At 43.5% G+C, this 22,992-nt stretch overlaps 1 protein-coding gene across 5 annotated transcripts in view; it reads right to left on the bottom strand.

Moving 5' to 3' along the window:
* letm1 (leucine zipper-EF-hand containing transmembrane protein 1) overlaps positions 1–22,992 on the bottom strand; it is a 119,169-nt gene that overhangs the window by 28,893 nt on the left and 67,284 nt on the right. For 3 of the 5 annotated variants that reach the window (XM_038793367.1, XM_038793368.1, XM_038793371.1), the window contains 2 exons: positions 19,862–20,017; positions 5,046–5,078 (listed from right to left, as the gene is read on the bottom strand). In XM_038793367.1, coding sequence (XP_038649295.1) covers positions 5,046–5,078; positions 19,862–20,017 — 189 coding nt within the window. The remainder of the gene's footprint in view (positions 1–5,045; positions 5,079–19,861; positions 20,018–22,992) is intronic. The other 2 variants (XM_038793369.1, XM_038793370.1) reach the window with 1 other exon arrangement.

Consider the following 22,992-nt stretch of genomic DNA (forward strand, 5'->3'; position numbering starts at 1 on the left):
ATAATTGATAAAGATTTGTGAGGGGATAAACAATACAAAAAAATTGACAAGATCCTAAACGCACTTTCAAACAAGCTAATGTCTCCATTCCATCAGTGAATTGTAGCTTGCAGTGAAAAATATCGTACAAGTTTTTAAACAGTAGTACTAGTTTGGTTAAGGGGAACGATCAGTGAACAGGAACTAGTTTTGCAATATTTTACCTTCTATTTAAATTTAATGTTTTACTTACCAGGCACAAAAATGCAAGATTCAACTAAGGTATGGTAGATTAAGTGGACAGTGTCATAACACCTTCCAAAGCAGAAAGTTTCAAGTTCTATACCAGAAAAGCAAAGATTCCTTGTGGGAATATGAATCCAAGGATAATATATCATGCCCAGGCTGGACAATGAATGGTATTAAACCACAGTAATGAGTGCCAGTGCTTTAAAACCAAGCTAAGCTTCCTTCCCCACATATACCACCAGGAGTCATCACTAGGCAGTAATCACGAATAAGAACCAGGGAGCTAAAAAAAATTCCTCTCAATGGCGTACACAGAATTTAAAAGATTGCAAAGAGTGAGGCTATCCTTCCCATTCAGAATAAGAAACCTACATTTTCTTCTGGTGCAGTATTTAATTATCCATGGGAGTCATTGTACAAAGTGACAAAAAGAGATTGGAATATCTGAAGTATGACCACAAAAACAGATGTAATGGCTGAACTTCATTTTGTAACTACATTCAATGGTTATATGAAAGAGAAAGTCGGAGGCATGACTGATCTAGGAGAAAACGAAAAGCCAGTTGGACTAGCATGGATTATTAAAAGAGAATCAGCAGGGGTTTGTGAAGGGAAAATTGTTCTTGATTAGCTTGATTGAGTTTTTGATGATAGAACACAGAGTGGATGAGGGCAGCACAATTGTGCATATGAACTGAAACATTTTTGGCTTGTTCGCAAATTTGAAGTCTGTGGATAAAAGGGGTAATTGAAACAAGGATAGAAAATTGGCTAAGGGATAGAAATGAGAATTATAGAACATAGAACATAGAACAGTACAGCACAGAACAGGCCCTTCGGCCCTCAATGTTGTGCCGAGCCATGATCACCCTACTCAAACCCACGTATCCACCCAATACCCGTAACCCAACAACCCCCCCTTAACCTTACTTTTTTTATTAGGACACTACGGGCAATTTAGCATGGCCAATCCACCTAACCCGCACATCTTTGGACTGTGGGAGGAAACCGGAGCACCCGGAGGAAACCCACGCACACAGGGGGAGGACGTGCAGACTCCACACAGACAGTGACCCAGCCGGGAATCGAACCTGGGACCCTGGAGCTGTGAAGCATTTATGCTAACCACCATGCTACCCTGCTGCCCCTAAATTATGGTGGATAATTATTTCAGACAGGAGAGAAGTATACAGCAGGCTTCCCCAAAGTTCAGTACTGGGACACTGCTATTGATGCAAATTAATGATTTGTACTTGGGAATGCAGCAACACATGGGTTTCCTCCCACAGTCCAAAGATGTGCAGGTTAGGTGGATTGGCTATAATATTACATTGCCCTTAAGTGTCCAAAAAAGGGTAGGTGGGGTTACGGGGATAGGGCAGAGGTGTGGGATAGGGTGGAGGTATGGGCTTGGGTAGGGTGCTCTTTCCAAGGGCCGGTGCAGACTCAACGGGCCGAATGGCCTCCTTCTGCACTGTAAATTCTATGAATGAAATTTAGAGTTGTAGTGGACAATGAGAAAGATAGTAATAGACTTTAAAAGAACAGACGACGGGTTCGAGTGTGCAAGAAACATTGCAAGTGAAAAGTATGGAGGTGACACATTTTTGGTAGGAAGAATGAGGAGTGACAAAGGGAATGCCAGAAGAGAGATACCAGGGAGTATGGTGTACAAATCTTTGAAAGTAGCTGAGCAGGTTGGCAGCACAGTTAATGAAGCATCTGGGATCTTTATAAATTAAGACAGGAAGTTTTTAAAAACCTACATAAATCAATAGTCTGGTCCCAGCTGGAGTGTCCGATTCTGTGCCTAAACTTTAGGAAGGATGTGAAAACTTTGGCAAGCGTTCAGAATGGGTTTGCCAGAATGGTTCCAGGTATGAGGGGTTATAATTGTGCAGAAATGCTGGGGAAGCTGCGGTTGTTCTCCTCAAATCAGAGAATTCAAAGAATATATATATAATAAAGGTGTTTAAATAGTTGTGTAAATATTCACAATGGTTGACATATCAATAATCAGAGGGCACAGATTTAAGGTTACGTGGCAAAAGAACCAGAGACAACATTGAAAAAGATTTTTAGCACAACAAGTGATTAGGATTTGGAATGCATTGTCTGTTAAGGTAATGGATAAAGGTTCAATATCACCTTCAAAAGGAAATTGGATAAACACAAAATTTGCATAAATAATATTCTGTGTAAAATGTATATTTTATAGTCCTGGACAATTAAAATAGGACGCTGAGATTATGTGCCTAATCATTAATAACCAGAATTCCCTTTAGAGGGTAGAGTGACACTCCATCACATCGGTACAAGAGGTCATTCAGCCCCTTGTGCTTGTTCTACCATTCAGTTAGATAGTGACTGATTTGTACCTCAACTCCATTTAACCACCTTTTTTCCACCTGGTATCTTCACCTAATAATGGCTGTTACAAGGATTCCTGTCTTTATAAACAAACAGAGCATAAAGCAATATTTGTTTTCCCAAATTTAAAGTACCCAATTCTTTCCCCCCCCCCCCCCCCCCCCAATTAAGTGGCAATTTAGTGTGGCCAATCCTGCACATTTTTGGGTTCTGGGGGCGAGACCCACTCAGACACAGGGAGAATGCGCAAACTCCACACGGACAGTGACCCTCAACCGGAATCAAACCCAGTCCTCGGTGCCATGAGGCAGCAGTGCTAGCCACCATGCCACTATGCCGCCCACGAGTATAAAGCAATGATCAACCGTTATAAATCACTGGTTAGATCTCAGCTGGAATATTGTATTCATCAAGAGCACTGCACTTTAGGAAGGATGTTAAGGCCTCAAGAGATGGGATTTTGTAGAATTCTTTATTTAAATAAATTTAGAGTACCCAATTATTTTTTTCCAATTAAGGGGCAATTTAGCATGGCCAATCCATCTACCCTGCACATTTTTGGGTTGTGCGGGTGACACCCATGCAGACACGGGAGAATGTGCAACCTCCACATGGACAGCGATCCGGTGCCGGGTTTGAACCCAGGTCCTCGGTGCCATGCGGTAGCAGTGCTAACCACTACACCGCCCATAGAAATCATAGTTGAAGCAAATGAAGTATTAAAATGTCAAAAGGGTAATATATAAATACTGATTTTAGAATAAAAGATATTTTATTCCAAATACATTCAACAAAATAAGATAAGCTTAACATCCAACCAAAGTACACAATTTGTAAATTTTCCCCCTTTTCATGCCCTCTTCCCCGCCGCAACAAACATCTCCTCAAACATAGCCATGAACAGCCTCCACTGTACTTCGAAGCCCTCCTCTGACACCCTTAAGGTAAATTTGATTTTCTCCAACCTATGAAATTCATACAGAACTCCCAGCCATTCCCCGTCCCCCCGTGGTGTAGCTGATCTCCAATTCAATTCAAAAGTATCCATCACCGGATAATCAGAGAGGCGAAGGCCACGACATCTACTTCCTTACCCGTACCGGCATTTCTGATACCCAAAAGATCACCACCATAGGGTCTGGTGTCACCTGAACCCCTACAATCCTTGATAAGGTATCGAACACTGCGTCCCAAAATTTCTTGAGCACCTCTCACCCCCAGAAGGGCAGCACGGTAGCATCGTGGATAGCACAATTGCTTCACAGCTCCAGGGTCCCAGGTTCGATTCCGGCTTGGGTCACTGTCTGTGCGGAATCTGCACATCCTCCCCGTGTGTGCGTGGGTTTCCTCCCGGTGCTCCGGTTTCCTCCCACAGTCCAAAGATGTGCAGGTTAGGTGGATTGGCCATGATAAATTGCCCTTAGTGTCCAAAATTGCCCTTTGTGTTGGGAGGGGTTACTGGGTTATGGGGATAGGGTGGAGGTGTTGACATCGGGTAGGGTGCTCTTTCCAAGAGCCGGTGCAGACTCGATGGGCCGAATGGCCTCCTCCTGCACTGTAAATTCTATGATAATCTATGAATACACGAGCATGATTCTCCGGCCCCCTCCATGTGGCCCCTGTGCACCACCTAAAGTTATATCAAACTCCTTGTGCAGGAGGTTGAGTTCACGCACCCCATACCTAACACCCAAGTCTCTATCTTTTACCCAATTTTTGTGGAAAATTGCTTTTAGACATGACTCCAGAAAGGCCTATTTCTAATTTTAAGGTTATGCCCCCTTTGTTGTGGACTCCCCACCAGAGGAAATAATTGCTCTGTACCCATCCTATCAACTCCTTTAATCATTTTTAAACAACTCAATTAGATCACCCCCTAACCTTTTCCACTCAACTGAATAAAAGCCCAGTCTATACAACTTGTCCTTATAATTTAAATTTTTTAACCCCGGTGAGAAGCACTATAGTCCTTCCAAAGCTAGTGTATTGTATCATTCCTAAGGTGCTGTGCCCAGAACTGAATGCAGTACTTCAAATATGGTCTAACCTCAGACATATACAACTGTAGCATAATTTACACCCTTTTGTATTCCAGTCCCTTTAAAATAAAGGCCGATATTCTATTTGTCTTTTTAATTATTGCTCGCTGCGCCATGGAGCATTCAAACCTCCCACACAAAGAATTGCCGATGTCAGCCACATCACTCACTAGAGCAGGAGTAGTACATTGAGCGAGATGGCTATTAAGCATCTCTAGAAGTAGCTCACGAAGAACAGCACTTGCAGACAACTACAGCCTACTTAGTTTTTTTTGGCCTGGGAAGATTACATGCACTGGAAGATACAAAGAGCAGAAAGATTTAAAAAAACAGGTATTCCGGAGAAAAGTAAGAAAACTTGCATACATATAAACTAAAATGTCAAAAATATGGAGATATACACCCAACCTTGATGCGTAGATATCTTTGCCATTTCTCAAACTGTGACAGCATGGAAAAACAAATGAGAAAAGTGGCAGAAATGGCTCATTATTTCTTCAATGCCATTAAATTTCTATGTCTACTTGTGTTACTATACTAGCAAACAACTCAAAAGGCAAGTACAATTAGGAATGCCATTCTGCTTAAACTATTTGTTTGTGATGTGATTTTGCTGCTAATTAAAATTTTGTTTCAAAGCATTAAAAGTATATTGTTGAAGGCATATCTTTGTGACTAGTTCAAGTCATTGCAATGTTAATATTGTAACAAATTGTAACAAATATATTGACTGGATTTTTCAATTTTTAAAAACATTTCGAAGTATTGTTCACATTTTTCAGTCAATATTTGTTTTTATTAAGTGTGTCAAGGTGATGCAGTGGTTAGCACTGCTGCCTCGTAGCACCGAGGACCCGAGTTTGATCTCAGCAACGGGTCAACATCTGTGTGGAGTTCGCACATTCTCCCCATGTCTGTGTGGGTCTCACCCCCACAATCCAAAAATGTGCAGAGTAGGTGGATTGGCCATGCTAAATTGTCCCTTAATTGGGGGGAAAAAATTGGTACTCTAAATTTATATTAAAAAAGTATGTTTTCATTTGTAACGATTCACATTTGGTGAGAGTTTAAGATTCTTCATAAAAAGTCATTGGAAATTTGACTATTCTGGTTGTGACCTCTTGAGGAGTAAAAGCCATAAACATGGCCCTCTCAAAACAAGGCCTTCTTCAGATGCATTATGTTTTTAGTTCTAACACCTAAACCACAGATTCATCTGCTTTTATTCACTTCTCTATGTGACCTGCCCAAGCACCTGAATGATTTCTTCAGCACTGCTCTCATGGTGGTCCTCTCAAAGACCTGTCTGGTGGATGCATACACCTGACTGAAAGTGGAGAAAAGGAACCATGTGTGGGATGCAAAAAGGCATCATCAACCATTACAACAATTATCCATCTTCCACTAGACCCACCCTTTGAACATGCATGTGATGATAAAGTTGCACACAATGAATCACTGTGACTGACATTTGCGTGTTGCATGTTCACATGTGCTGCTAACCATCACAAGTGAACTCATAGCTCTTTCTGATTATGTAGCTTTGCAGCTGCTGTGTGGGTCTTCAGTGCAAGTCTGTTCCAGAAATTACACCCAGCACTCTCTGAAGAAGTCACTACTTCTGTAGAAAACAAATACTCTGTCTTTCCCCAGTATAGACATATCAAATTAAATTAACTCCCCAGAGCTATGTAAATAGTTACTGCCAAATGTAGGCCCCTGATTACTTCTGCACAGGGGTTTCTGGAAGGCACTAGAGTCCTGAAAGTTGGGGGCGATGGACATCCTCATTTCTGGAGTTAAGGCTCTGCTACACGGCGATTGTGGTAAGTGCAGGTCACACAAAACATTGATGGTAACCTTTGGAGCCCAACAACAAGTAGGATCTCTTGTAATGTCAAATCTAAACTCATGTACCTGTCCGAGAATGTATTTTCTTTTTTTTAAAAAAAAATTTAATGTGCCCAATGCACCTACCCTGCACATCTTTGGTTGTGGGGGTGAGACCCACGCAGACATGAGGAGAATGTGCAAACTCCACACGGACAGTGACCCGGAGCTGGGATCGAACCTGGGTCCTAGGCGCTGCGAGGCAGCAGTGCTAACTACTCAGCCACCATGCATTGCTCCCGAATGTATTCTCACATGGCATTGTTTCTGCTAATGATGTATCATTGTTTGGGCCTTCTTCATCCTGGTCTTCCATCATAATATTAAGGAGGGAACCTGAATTGATCTTTCCTAATTCTGCATGGTAGATGCACTTTAAGGGAACATTCATTATTCCGCTGGGAATAAAATCCCATTTTACCATTTCCCAAAGGATAACAGGGAAAGACTTGCATTTATGTAGCTCATTTCATGACGACTGGATGTCCCAAAACTCTTCACAGCTAATGAAGTACGTTTGAAGTATAGTCACTGCTGTAATTTATGACATGCAGCAGCCAATTTGCATAGAGCAAGGCCCCACAAACAGCAATGTGATAAAAGACCAGATAATCTCTGCCCATCATTGAAAATAAGGATGTTGGCTCCCCTGGTTACTTATTTAATTGCCCACCAGCATTCATGACTACAGGATGCAGCAGGTGTGCAGAGTTTTGATTTGATCTGTTCTTTATGGGATTGCTTCGTTCTGTCTATAGCATGCTGCTTCTGCTGTTTAGCATGCATGTAGTCCCATACAGTGGCTACCACACCAGGTTGATACCCAATTTATAGGTATTTCTGGTGCCACTGCAGTCATGGGCTCCTTTTTAGCTATGAGAAGAGGCTAGATAAACTTGGTTTGTTCTCACTGGAATGACGGAGGTTGAGACGCGACCTGATAGAGGTCTACAAGATTATGAGTGGCATGGACAGAGTGGATAGTCAGATGCTCTTTCCTATTGGTAGGAGAGTCAAGTACTAGGGGACTTAGGTTTAAAGTGCGTGGGGAAAAGTTTAGAACAGATGGGCGAGGCAAGTTGGTTTTTTTTCTTACACAGAGGGTGGTAAATATATGGAACGTGCTGCCTGGCGAGGTGGTGGGAGCAGGTACGATAGCAGCATTTAAGGGGCATCTAGACAAATACAATAGGGTGGGAATGGAAAGATACAGACTCCGTAAGTGCAGACAGTTTTAGTCTAGGCAGGTACCATGGTCGGCGTAGGCTTGGAGGGTCGAAGGGCCCGTGCCTGTGCTGTATTGTTCTACACTCCTTGTTGAACCAAGGTTGATTCCCTGGTAGATTGACCGATTTGTCACATGCACCGAAGTACAGTTAAAACTATTTTTCTGCAACCAGTAGACAAAAAGAATAATCGACAAATAAGTACTTGGTTACAGTACAGAGCAAGGGCCAAACAAAGCAAATACGACATGAGCAAGAGCAGCATAGGGCGTCGTGAACAGTGTCTTGCAGAGAATAGATCATTCCGAGGCAGAGTCATTGAGGAGTCTAGTTGCTGTGGGGAAGAAGCAGTTCCTATGTCTGGATGTGTGGGTCTTCAACTTCTGTACCTTCTGCCTGATGTAAGGGTCTGGAAGAGGGCAAACCCTGGGTGCAAGGGGTCTCCGACAATGCGGTTTGCCTTCCTGAGGCAGCGGAAGGTGTAGACATGATCAATGGGAGGGTGGGAAGCTTGTGTGATGCGTTGGGCTGAGTTCATCACACTGCAGTTTCTTGCGATCTTGGACAGAGCAGTTGCCATAACGAGCTGTGATGCAGCCGGATAGTTTAATAATTGGGTACGCTAAATTTATTTTAAAAACTCCTCCCCTATCAGCTTCCGCAACATCTGTGCCACGTACTCCGAAGGTTGAGAACCTTCCAGCCCCTCCGCGAGACCCACTATCCGGACACTTAGTCGCTGCTCACGGTTCTCTAGCTTGTCCACTCTATCTCGCACCTTTTTAAAATTGCCAGCAATCAGGGAACACTCTGCTTCCATCACAGCCAACTGATCCTCGTGTTCGGCGACAGACTCCACCATGTTTTGAGGTGCGTTGGGACTCTAACTGCTGCTCAAAGCTCTCCACAGCTGCTTTTATCGGGTCAATGGCCCTTACCAGATCTTTGGAGGTTTCCATCCTCTGTTTCCGGAATTGTGAATAGACCATTCGGCCAAAAGCACAAGCTCCGGGCCTACCGCCATTGCGTCTTCAACCACGCTCTCCAGAGCCAGGCAGTCAGTCTGCTGCCATTTATTTTCCACTGTTACTTTTCACTGGATGCATGCTGGACTGCTTGAAAAAAAAAAAAACTGCCGGCACTTTCACAAAGCCAAACACATACTTCGGGACTGATGTCGCAAGTCCGATCGGGACTTTAGACAAAAAAAAACTCTGCATAGGAGTCACCAAGTTCATGACTGTCTGCAGCATGGCCGCCACCAGAGGTCCAGATGCAACATCCTTGACCACTGCAACACAAATATCAAGGGCACCTACCCATCCATCCCCTGACCGCACTTTAGGAAATTAGACCACATGACAGTGCTCCTTCTCCTGGCTTACGCAAAATCATAAGAGGGAGAATTCGGTTAAGGTCGTGCATTGCTGGTCCGAGGCAACAGAAGAGATCCTATGCGACTGTTTGGAGTCAGTGGCATGTCCATATTCAAGAACTCAGTGGCCAAGTATGCCACCACCATCTCAGACTTCATCAGCAAGTGTGTAGAAGATTGCGTGCCAAAGAAGGTAGTACGTGCACCCCGCAACTGGAAACAATGGTTTAACCAGGAGATTCACTCCGTACTGAAGGTCAGGTCCATAACACCATGAGACATAGGAGCAGAATTAGGCCACTCGACCCATCAAGTCTGCTCCGCCATAGAAGACCAGACGGGGTTTGTTAAGGGCAGGCAGCTGGGGGCCAACGCTAGAAGGCTGCTCGATGTGATTATGATGCCCCCGGGAGGTAGGGATGTTGAAGTGGTGGTTGCGATGGACGCGGTAAAAGCGTTCGACCGGGTCGAGCGGGATTATTTATGGGAGATGCTGGAGCGGTGCGGGTTTGGGAGGGGATTTGTTGACTGGGTTAGGCTGCTGTCCCGGGCGCCGGTAGCTAGTGTACGGAATTTATTTCAGACTACACCGGGGGACGAGACAGGGTTGTCCACTCTCCCTACTGCTGTTTGCGCTGCCCGGTTGGTGGACCAGATGAAGGAGGATTTCCGGAGAGAGAGCGAGAGCGAGAGCGAGAGCGAGAGCGAGAGCGAGAGCGACATCTGTTTTAAAACAACATCTGTTTTAAAGGATCGTCCCTTTAGTCTAAGGTTGTGCCCTCTGCTTCTAGTTATTCCTACAAGTGGAAACATCCTCTCCATGTCCACTCTATCCAGGCCTCGCAGTATCCTGCAAATTTCAATAAGATCCTCCCTCATTCTTCTAAACTCCAAATTACAGACCCAGAGTCGTCAACCGTTCCTCATACAACAAGCTCTTTATTCCAGGGATTATTCTTGTGACACTCCTCTGGACCTTTTCCAAGGCCAGCACAGCCTTCCAAGGCCAGCATACCCTTCCTTAGATACGGGGCCCAAAACTGCTCACCATACTCCAAATGGGGTCTGACCAGAGCCTTGTATAGCCTCAGAAGTGGTCGACTGGCCTTCCTAACTGCCGATGAACCTGCACGCTAACCTCAAGAGAATCGTGAACAAGGAGTCCCAAGACCCTTTGTGCTTCTGATTTCCGAAGCATCTTCCCATTTAGAAAATAGTCTATGCCTCCATTTCTCCTTCCAAGTGCATAACCTCTCAGTTTTCCACATTGTATTCCATCTGCCACTTCTTTCCCACTCTACTAGCCTGTCCTTATGCAGCCCACCTGCTTCCTCAATACTACCTGTCCCTCTACAGATCTTTGTATCATCGGCAAACTTAGCAACAGTGCCTTTAGTTCCTTCTTCCAGATCATTAATGTACATCGTGAAAGGTTGTGGCTCCAGCACCGACCCCTGAGGCACACCAGTAGTCACTAGCTGCCATCCTGAAAAAGACCCCTTTATCCCCACTCTCTGCCTTCTGCCAGTCAGCCAATCCTCTATCCATGCCAGGATCTTACTCTTAACACCATGGGCGTTTACCTTATTTAACAGTCTCCATGCTGCATCTTGTCAAAGGCCTTCTGGAAATCTAAATCAATCACGTCCACTGGTTCTCCTTTGTCTAACTTCCCTGTTACTTCCTCAAAAGAACTCTTAACAGATTGTCAGACATGAGGCATTCAAGACAGGCGACCCTGACCTATGTAAGAAATCCAGGTACAACCTCCGCAAAGCCATCGGGATGCCAAGAGGCAAGACCAGACTAAGCTGGAGTCACAGACTAACAACACAAACTCTCATTGGTCATGGCAAGGCTTAACAACATAACAGGCTCCAAAGCCAAGCTGAGCAGAATCTCCTGCAACAGCACACCCCTCCCGATGAATTCAGTGCATTCTATGCTTGTTTCAAACAGGGAACCAACAAACCGCTGTCAACTGCACCAAGAGCCTTGAACACAACCATATCTAAAGTCACAGCCTCCAAAGTCAGACTGGCCTTCTTGAAAGTGAACCCTCGGAAAGCAACGGGTCCTGACGGAGTCCCTGGTTGTGCACTCCGATCCTGTGCGGACCAACTGCCGGGTGTGATCGCAGACATCTTCAACCTCTCCCTCCTCCATTGAGGTTCCCACCTCTTCAGGAAGACCACCATCATACCGGTGCCAAATAGGAACAAAAACGTGCCTCAATGACTACCGCCGGTGGCCTCGGCATCTATCATTATGAAGTGCTTTGAGAGGTTGGTCATAAGACACATCAACTCCATACTTCAGACTGCCATGATCCACTGCAATTCCCATACTGCCACAACCGGTCCATTATTTTCCTGGCCTGGCACTCATCCTTGGAGCATCTTGATAACAAGGACTCCTACGTCAGATTCCTATTCATGGACTACAGCTCCACCTTCCAAGCCAAAATCCCAATCAAGCTGATATCAAAACTCCAAAACAGAGAACTTGGCTCCTCCCTCTGCACCTGCATCCTGATCCATAGGCCACAATCAGTAAGGATAAACAACACCTCCTCCATAATAGTCCTCAAAACCGGTGCCCCGGAAGGCTGTGTAATTAGTCCCCTATTATACACCCAATACACACAGAACTGTGTGGTAAAAATGTGGCTCCAACTCCATCTACATGTTTGCTGATGACACAACCCCGTAGTGGATCAGATCTCAAACAACGATGACTCAGAGTGCAGGAGGGAGATAGAGAACCTAGTGGCATTGTGTAACGACAACAATCTCTCCTTCAATGTCAGCAAACCTAAGGACTGGTCATTGACGTCAGGAAGCAAAGAATCATACATACCCCTGTCTGCATCAATGGGGCAGAGGTGGAGATGGTTGCCAGCTTCAAATTTCCACATCTGCCCTGGTCCACACATGTCGACACTACGACCAAGAAAGCTGAACAACGACTATACTTCCTCAGGAAAACAAGGAAATTAGGCGCGTCCACATTGACTCTTCACCAATTTTTACAGACATACCATAGAAAGCATCCGATCTGGCTGCATCAGCCCAAGACCATAAGAAACTACAGAGTAGTGAACCCAGCTGAGTTTATCACGCAAATCCACTCCCCATTCATTGACTCTGTCTACACCTTCCGCTGCCTTGGGAAAGTGGGCAGCATGATCAAAAATCCCTCCCACCTGGGTTATTCTCTCTTCCAACCTCTTCCATCGGGCAAGAGATACAGAAATCTCATAACGCACACTAAAAGATTTAAAAATAGCTTCCTCCCTGCTATCACCAAATGCCTTAGTCAGTCTCTTATGGAATGAACCGATCTCTACATGCATCTTCTCTACCGAGTAGTACTACACACCATGGCTTCACCCGATGTCTGTATTGACATTGTATGACCTATGTTTGTAAGGAAGGAGGGGAATCAAGAAACCATGAACTACAGGCCAGTTAGCCTAACATCAATTGTTGGGAAAATGTCAGAAGTTATTATTAAGGAAGTCTTAACTTAGAAATACCTGGTATGATTAACACAAGTCAACATGATTTTACCAAAAAGAAACCCTGTTTGACAAATTTATTAGTGTTTTGAGGATGTAACTAATAGAGCAGATAAAGGAAAGCCAGTAAATGTAGTATACCAGGATTTCTAAAAAGCATTCAATAAGGTTGGTAGGCATGGTGTTCAGGTTAATATTTTAGCATGGATAGAAGATTGGTTAATGGATAGAAAGCAAAAGGTGGGCATGAATGGGACATTTTCAAGCTGCAGGAAATAAATAGTGGAGTACGCAAGGATCAATCTGGGCCTCAGCTATTTACCTTCTATATAGGAGATAGAGCAATTATCAAAGATTGCATGTGATAATACATGTTGGGCACAAGCTATAGATTAATTAAAAAAAAACATTTAGAGTACCCAATTATTTTTTTCCAATTAAGGCGCAATTTAGCATGGCCAATCCACCTAAACTAAACATCTTTGGGTTGTGGGGGTGAAAGCCACACAGACACGGGGAGAACATGCAAACGCCATACGGACAGTGACACGGGGCCGGGATCTAACCCGGGTCCTCAATGCCGTAGGCAGCAGTGCTAACCACTGCGCCACCGTGTCGCCCACCATAGATTTAAATTTAAGTTTCAGCTGGAGGTTTAAGCCCAATTTATATTTCTGCAGTTGGGTGTTAAAAAACATAAGTTTTGGTTTCACTTCAGACTCTACTGGAACAAGCAGGAAGGTGAACCACAGAGAGCTGGTCAAAAACTGTTGAACAGAACGGTGCCCAAACCAGGGAATGGGGCAGAAGAAAGATTGAGGTGGAAAGTGAAGTCAAGGAACAAGGACAGGGATCGAAAACAGGACCTGTTCAGAGAATATAGAAAATAGGAGCAGGAGGAACCATTTGACCATGCTCCGCCATTCATTATGATCATGGCTGATCATCCAACTCAATAGCCTAATCCCGCTTTCCCCCCATATCCTTTGATTCCCTTGGTCTTAAATGTTATATCTAATAGCTTCTTGAACACATACAATGTTTCAGCCCCAACTATTTCTTGTGGTAACAAATTCCACAGCTGACCACTCTCTGGGTGAAGAAATTTCTCATCTGTCTAAATAATAATAATCTTTATTGTCACAAGTAGGCTTACATTAACACTGCAATGAAATTACTGTGAATAGCCCCAGTCGCCACATTATGCCGCCTGTTTTGGTACACAGAGGGAGAATTCAGAATGTCCAATTCACCCAACAGCATGTCTTTCGGGACTTGTGGGAGGAAACTGGAGCACCCAGAGGAAACCCACGCAGACACACCGAGAACGTGCAGACTCCGCACAGACAGTGACCCAAACCGGGAATCGAACCTGGGAACCTGGCGCTGTGAAGCAAGTGCTGCCCTCTACCCAGTATCTCAGTCTGGGATCCCTGGTTCGGGACACACCCACTATCGGGAACATCCTTCCTGCATCTACCATCTAGTCCAGTTAGAATTTTGTAGGATTCTATGAGATGCCTCGCATTCTTCTGAACTCCAGCGAATACAATCCTAATCAATTCAATCTCTCCTCATACATCAGTCCCGCCATCCCAGGATGTCAGTCTGGCAAACCTTTGCAGCACTCTCTCTAGTGTAAGAACATCCTTCCTCAGATAAGGAGACCAAAACTGCACACAATATTTCAGGTGTGGCCTCACCAAGGCTCTGTATAATTGCAGCAAGAGGGCAGCATCCAGTGGTTAGCACAGCTGCCTCACGGCGCTGAGGTCCCAGGTTTGATACTGGCTCTGGGTCACTGTCCGTGTGGAGTTTGCACATTCTCCCAGTGTCTGCGTGGGTTTTGCCCCCACAACCCAAAAATGTGCAGAGTAGGTAGATTGGCCACACTAAATTGACCCTTAATTGGAAAAAATAATTGGGTAATCTAAATTTATAAATAAAAAAAAAATAATTGCAGCAAGACATCCCAGCTCCTACACTCAAATCCTCTGGCTATGAAGGCTAACATACCATTTGCCTTCTTTATCACCTGCTCTACCTGTATGCTTACCTTCAGTGACTGGTGCACGAGGACACCTAGGTCTCGTTGCACATTCCCCTCTTCTAATTTATGGCCATTCAGATAATAGTCTGCCTTCTCATTTTTGTTACCAAATAAATAACCTCACATTTCTCCATATTATAATCCATCTACTATTCATTTTCCCCACTCACTCAACTTGTCCAACTCCCACTGAAGAATCTCTGCATCCTCCTCACAGCTCACCCTCCCACCTGTCATCTGTAAATTTGGAGATATTACATGTTGATCCCTCATCTAAAATCATTAATACTTATTGTGAATAGCTGGGGTCCCTGCACCGATCTCTATGGTACTCCATTAGTCACTGCCTGCCAATTTGAAAAAGACCTTTTAATTCCTACTCTGTTTCCTGTCTGCCAATCAGTTTTCTATCCATCTCAATACACGACCCCCAATTCCATACGTGTCAATTTTACACTAATCTTTTATGCAGGACTTTGTCAAAAGCCTTCTGAAGGTCCAAATACACCACGTCCACTGGCTCTACTGCTTCAACTCTACTAGTTACATCCTCAAAGAATTCCAATAGATTTGTCAAGCATGATTTCCTCTTCATAAATCCATGCTGACTCTGTCCGATCATATCATATTATTTTCTAAGTGCTCTGTTATAAAAAATTTGACAATGGATTATAAATTTCCCCACTACCGTCATCAGGCTGACTGGTCTATAATTCCCTGTTTTCTTTCTATCTCCCTTTTAAATAGTGGAGCTAGATTAGCTACCCTCCAAGAACTGTTCCAGAGTCTCATAGAAGCGCCAATGCATCCACTATCTTTTGGGGCCACTTCCTGAAGTACTCTGGGATGTCGATTATCAGGCCCTGGGTATTTATCAGCCTTCAATCCCATCAATTTTTCCAATACCATTTCTCTACTAATATTGATCTCATTCAGATTCTCCCTCTCACTAAACCCTGCATTCTCTGCCATTTCTAGTATCTGATTTGCGCCTTCATTTGTGAAGACAGACAGAACCAAAGTATGCGTTTGGTTGCTCAGCCATTTCTTTGCCCCTATAATACATTCCCCTGATTCTGACCGTAAGGGACCTACATTTGTCTTCATGTACCTAGAGAAATTTTGTTAGTCAGTTTTTATGTTCACTGCAAGCTTATTCTCGTACTCTCCCCACCTTTATCAATCCCTTGGTCCTCCTTTGCTGAATTCTAAACTGCTCCCAATCCTCAGACCTGTTGTTTTCCTTGGCCAATTTATATGCTTCTTCCTTTGATCTAATACTATCTCTAATTTCCCTTGTAAGCTTTGGATTGGCCACCTTTCCCATTTTACTTTTGTGCCAGACAGGAATAATCAATTGTTACAGTTCCCACAAACGCTCCTTGATTGTTTGCTATTGCCTATCCACTGCCATCCCTTTAAGCAGTGTTTCCCAATCTATCATAGCCAACTTGGGCCTCATGCCATCGTAGTTTCCTTTATTAAGATTCAGGACCCTAATCGCAGAATCAACTACTTCACTCTCCATCTTGGTGAAAAATTCTATCATATTATGGTCGCTCATCCCTAAGGGGTCTCACACAACTATATTGCCAATGATTCTGTTCTCATTACACAGTACCCAGTCAAGGATAGCCTCCTCTCTAATTGGTTCCTCAACATACTGGTCCAGAAAACCATCTCATACACTCCAGGAATTCCTTCACTACGGTATTGCAGCTAATTTGACTTGCCCAATCTATATGCAGATTAAAATGACCCATAATTACAGATGTTCCTTTATCTCGTGCATCTCTAATTTCCTGTTTAATGCCATTCCCAACATCACTACTGCAGTTTGGGGTTCTATATACGGTGCCCAGTAATGTTTTTTGCCTCTTGGTTTTCTTAACTCTACTCGTACATTGTCGGAGCTAATATCCTTCCTCACTTTTGTGCCAATTCCCTCTTTAATCAGCACTGCAACTCCACTGCCTTTTCCTTTTTGACTATCCTTTGTTAGAGTAGCAGTAAAAGAGTCTCCCAATTGAGGAAACAGATGCAAAGCAGGCTTGTAAAAAGCCAGAAGATCCAAAGAGACTGCCAAAGGTTGGTGCCTCCTTACTACGGCCCCGAGTGTCCTGTTGGTACTGCTAAGTACCTGAGAGAACATTTGGAAGGCGAAGCTTAAATGCGCTTGGGAATCTAGGGGAGTGGACCATCAGAGGGAGAGACTGAAACCCTAGAGGTGGATCCTTGGTGAAGACATCTAAAAGAAAGCATCATTTGGGAGAAGATTCCAAGGCATGTTCTTCAAGAGCGGAGAGCGGACACTCTTGTGTGAAAGGCAGAGTTCCAGTGAGAACAGTTGGCTGTGTGAAAAGGGAATTGATCAGATATCCATAAAAGTTGTTTTGGGTGGCATCTGGCACTTGGTTTCAGAATGTGTTGTGTCTGACCACTGTGTGACTATCGATTTGCATGTATACTTGCGCACTTACTATGAACATTAGAGGGTATGATAAAGTTTGTAACTGTGTTATCCTTACGAATCTGTATACATCTGTAAAGGCATAGTTGTGGTGAAGGAGTAATGTATTATGGCTGTTTAATAAAGGTTTTATTATTTTGTTAAAGTACATTAGCAGTCTCTGTGACTGTTCAAAACAAAAAAATGAAAGTTAGGATCCATCAAGCTGGGTCCCACCCTAGGATCTGATGTGCAATGTCAGTTGGGATCGTAACAGATGTCCCACAATTGAATACATTTAACACTGGGATATTTATAAATTAAGGGATATGGGAAATGGGCAGGTAAATGGAGTTGATGCCGAACATCAGTCATGATCATACTGAACGGCAGAACAGGTCATATGGTCTACTCCGGCTCCTATTTCTGGTGCTGTATTATTGTTTACAAGTTTATTTCCCCCTTGTAAGTTTTTTTTTTAAATTTAGAGTACCCAATTCAATTTTTTTCCAATTAAGGGACAATTTACCGTGGCCAATCCATCTACCATGCACATCTTTGGATTGTGGGAGCGAAACCCACGCAAACACGGAGAAAATGTGCAAACTCCACACAGACAGTGACCCAGAGCCGGGATCGAACCTGGGACCTCGGCGCTGTGAGGCCACAGTGCTAACCCACTGCACCACCGTGCTGCCCTCTGCCCCTTGCAAGTTATCTCACCATCTACTGGGGGCCATTTGTCCTTCAGGACTCAGCCAAATTCAGTCAAAAGTGATGTTACCAAATCATTCTTGGTGATGGACAGTGATGTTCCCAACTCAGAATACATTTTGTGCCCTTGCTCTCCTCAGTGCTTCTTCCAAATGTTGTTAAGCAGAAAGGAGTACTGGCTGAGAGAGGATGGTAAATGGTGATCAGTGGGAGGTTTCCTTGCCCATGTTTGACCTGATGCCGTGAAACCATGAGGTTCAGAGTCAAAGCTGAGGACTCGCAGAACCACTCATTCCGACTGTGTCACCACAATGGCAAATACGAAATTACTGAATTGTTGCAAAAATAACCTGTCCTTCCAGTGGGACATGATATATCCAGGATGGTGATGGTGGTGTCAGACTGTTGTTGGAATAGTATGTAGAACAACTCTCTAACTTTTACCACAAGTCACCAGATGTTAGTAAAGTGGACTCCATAGGGTTAGCTGATGGGTAGCTGTGCCTTTTGTCCTTTCCAGTGCCCAAGTCAATGCTAGGTGGTCCACCCAGTTTTATTCATATTTGAATTTTCTGTCGTAGTTTTATACAACTGAGTGGCTTGCTTACCTTACTTCAGAAGTCTTTAAAAGTCAACTACATGGCTGTGTTCTGGTCAGATGCAGATCAGACCACGGAATGATCAGAGTTTTCCGTCCCTGAAGGACATTAGTGAACCAGATTGTTTTGCAACAATTCAGTAATTTCATGTTTGCCATCGTCATGACAACGGATCTTAGCCCCAAATTACACACAGACATACTGAACTTTTAAATAAGACGTGGTTTATTTTTAAAAATTGGTATCCAAGCAAAAACTAAGTCTACAAAATAACCACTTTCTGGAATTCCTATGTGGACTATACTCAGCTCCGAGAGAGACAACAGAATGTCGCACCCTTTGAAGAGGTGCAGTGCAAAGATTGAACTGCAATCTCTCGCAGAAATAATAGAAGCTGATTACCATATCAGCAGAAACCATTTCTGGTGAGTTATATACTAGACAGGTTTGTGTTTTCCCCTTCCATAATACACAAGAACAATGGTTAAAAGCTAACTGCAGCCCTGATCTTTGTGCGCTCTTCTGCTTTTCTAGTTCCACTGTGCTGGTGTCTACTGTGAAGGTCACAGCTGAATAACATCTACTATGCAGCACTTCACCTTGCAGGTACAAAATCTCTCTCTCATTGCTGGAAGCACGTCAGCAGAGCCACCATCAAATTAGAAACAGGACAACTCCTTTCAGCTAACCTGCAGAACCAAGAATTCTCAAACCAACTGCCAAAGTCAATGCCACTGGAATCACCCAACTTAATGGCTGCAATGTTTCACCATCTCCTCCTCACAGATAAGCCAAAGACTGATTTGTTACGTTCAACTGACTTCTCATTTCTAATCTCTGTGCATGTGCGTTCATTTTTAATTACTTTTCTCATGTTTTGGTAACTAATACATACACTCTTTCTTTAACTCAAGAAAGCCTGATTAAATTATCTCCTTTTAAAACATAAAATACATTTGGCCTGGGAAAAGGTATCCACAAGTGAAGGTACCCTTTCTAAATTAACCTTGTTGCAGTGAACCAAGTGGTTGAATAAATAAGAGCGTAATAATGTGGGTTATTTCGTCCGAAACCTGGCGACCGGTACTAGACACAGCATAGCTTCCACTCAAGATCATAATGGCTAATGAATAAAAAAAAGTAACAGTCACCACCCTGCTCAGCCGAGACGTTCCCCAATTGCTTGTTGAATGCACTTTGCATGTTTATACATCAAATTGTTATGCAATATGAAGGGAATGTGTGTTGAATCAGCGTCATAGAGATCATGTCAACAAAAACCTTTTCAGTGGTTTCTGATTAGAAAATATAAACCAAACTGTTACCAGGACAGTGTTTACCCACCATGATTAGCATAAAAATAAGTGTAAATGGATCATTGACCTTGACATTGAAACATACCTTAATTCCTTCTAATACTGGGGCTGTATCTTTCAAGGTTTCAGAATGCATTGCCAGGTCTACATTAGCTAATTCCTGTTCTGCATCCACAGCAATCTGGCTTTGCTTCACATTGACTGCTGCTGCTTCTAGATTCACTGCCGATTCAATTTCCTTCTGTGACAGAGAATTAAGAGGAAAAGAGAAAACATCTGTATTTATCTGGTGCATTTTATGACAAGATAAAACGTTTACAATTAATTAAGTGGTTTAGTTATTGTGACGTATGAAACAGAGCAACCAGGGTCACTCAGCCCCCAACATTAAGGCAGGTCAGAGGCCGAGAATTTTGCTACAAGAGCTTATCCATTTGCCTGAAGAATTGAAGCTCCAATAACACTTCAGAAGCTTGACACCATTCAGGACAAAACAGCCTGCTTGATTGGCACCAACATAAATATTTCCTCCCTCCACCACTGACAATGGTGTGAACGACCTATTTCTTTACTAATATCAACTAAAGTTGCTCACTCTCATTAGATCCCTTGTTCCCCAGTACTTAAGGTATATTTTTCTATCTTCTACTGTGAAAATAGAAACAAAATATTTGTTTAACACTTCCTTATTTCCAATTACCATTTCTTCTGTCTCAGCCCGAAGGGATCCAAGTCTATTTGCATACTTGCCTTTTTATATCGTTGTAGAAGCTTTTACAATCTGTTTTCATATTTGTTGCCAGTTTACACATGTTTTATTTTCTCTCATTGTAAACTATTGGCCAACCTGAGTCTACTTCTAAACCTGTCCCAATCCTGAGACATATTGCATTTCTTTGAAATATTATAAGCCTCGTTTTTTAAGCTAATGCTATCCTTAACCACTTCAATTACTCTAAGCACTTTACAAATTGAGATTTAGTTTTTCAAGAGAATGCTTATTTGTTGAAAATGATGAAGTATCTGTCACTGCTTATCTACCATCATAACTTTCAAACCACCGGAGCCATTTTGCCCTTCATCCCGATGGAATTAGCTTTGTGTTTAATATTTTAGACTTTGGAGAAGGCAGTGGCACAGTGGTAACGTCACCAGACTTGCAACTCAGAGACCCAGGCTAATGCTCAGGGGACACTGGTTAGAATTCTACTATGGCTGCTGTCAGAATTTAAATTCAGTTCATAAACCTAGAATTGAAAAGCTGGTCTTGGTAATAGTGATCATGAAACCACTATTGATTGTCATAAAAACCGGTCTGCTTTATCAATATCTTAAAGTGACTTACTCCTCCTCCCAATTCTTATGTTCATATGTCCTTTAAGGATGGAAATCCTGACCTGATCTGGCCTACATGTGACTCTAGAATCACACCTGTGGTTGACTGTTAAATGCCCTTGGAAATGGCCTAGTAAGTTGCATCAAACTGGATGGATCACTCAGCGTCAAACTAGGCACTGGAAGTGAGAATGACATACGTAGCCCGGTCAACCATGCAACATTCTCTATACAAACGTTTGGAAGCTTGTGCAAAAATTGAGAGAGCTGTCTCAGACCAGTCAACAACTTCCTGACAGTCGTATTCACGGAGTCATACCGTACAATGTCCCAGATGCAACAATCACCATCCTTATATACACACGGTCCCATCAGCAGAACACACCCACAAGAGCTGGTGGCATAGTGATATATAGTTGGTGGCGGGGTGGGGGGAAACATTAGGTCAAACATGGACAAGGAAACTTGCTGATTACCACCTACCGCCTCCACCCTCAGCTGATGAATCCGCACTTTTGTGTTGAACACCTCTTGGAAGAAGCACAGAGGGTGGGAAGGGTGCAGAATGTACTCAGGGTGGGGGACTTCAATGTCCATCACTCGGAGCGGCTCGATAGCACCAATGCGAACCGAGCTGGCCTAGTCCTAAAGAACATAGCTGCTAGACTTGGTTTGTGGCAAGTGGTGAGGGAACAAACAAGAGAGAAAAGCATACTTAACCTTGTCCTCACCAATCTACTTGCCACATATCCATAATAGCACTGTTTATTTAAATAAATTTAGAGTACCCAATTCATTTTTCCAATAAAGGGGAAATTTAGCGTGGCCAATCCACCTACCTTGCACATCTTTGGGTTGTTGGGGCGAAACCCACGCAAACATGGGAAGAATGTGCAAACTCCACACGGACAGTGACCCAGAGCCGGGATCGAACCTGGAACCTCGGTGCCGTGAGGCAGCAATGCTAACCACTGCGCCACCATGCTGCCCGCTGAAGCATTTACAACCACCTTCAGCCAGAAGGATGATCAAACTTGGCCTCCTCTTCCGGAGGCCCCGGCATCACAGATATGGCCCTGGCATCACAGGTTATGGACCCCGACAACATTCCAGTAATAATACTGGTGCTCCAAGACTAGCTGCACCCTTAGCCAAGCTGTTACAATATAGCTACATGACAGCATTAAGCTCCAATGGTAACTCTATAATAAGAACGAGGAAATAAGTCTTGACTTCTTCAACTCCAAGTTTGTGTTCAGTAATCACTTCTCCACAACAAAACAGCGCCACCTGTATCTCTCTTTATCTATTGGTGTAATCCATTAAATGCAATCTATTAAACAATTAAAACCCCATTACTAACTTAAGTACTAGGGAACATTAACTCTTTCATAACACATAGGCATCTACTTGGCATTGTGGAAAAGTGCTTAGCTACATCCTGTTCACAAAAATCAGGACAAAATCCAACCCAGCCATTACCACCCCTTCAGTCTACTCTCGATCATCGGCAAAGCGATGAAGACCGACAACATTCAGGCTTGGGCGAATAAGTGAAATTAAAGTTCATGCCACACAAGTGCCAGGCAATGACCATCTCCAACAAGAGAGAATCCCACCATCACTCTTCGACATTCAGTGACATCACCATCAGGGAATCCCCCACTTTCAACATCCTGGGGGTACCATTGACCAGAAGCTGAGCTGGGCCAGCCATATAATTACTGGAGCTACAAGAACAGATTAGAGGCTTGGAATTCTGCAGAAAGTAAATTGCCCCCCGACTCCATAAAGCCGGTTCATCACTTACAAGACACAAATACTCTCCACTTGCTTTGATGAGTGCAGCTATAACAATACTCAAGGAGCTCAACACCATCG

The sequence above is a fragment of the Scyliorhinus canicula genome, chromosome 3, assembly GCF_902713615.1.
Source record: "Scyliorhinus canicula chromosome 3, sScyCan1.1, whole genome shotgun sequence".
Taxonomy (NCBI): domain Eukaryota; kingdom Metazoa; phylum Chordata; class Chondrichthyes; order Carcharhiniformes; family Scyliorhinidae; genus Scyliorhinus; species Scyliorhinus canicula.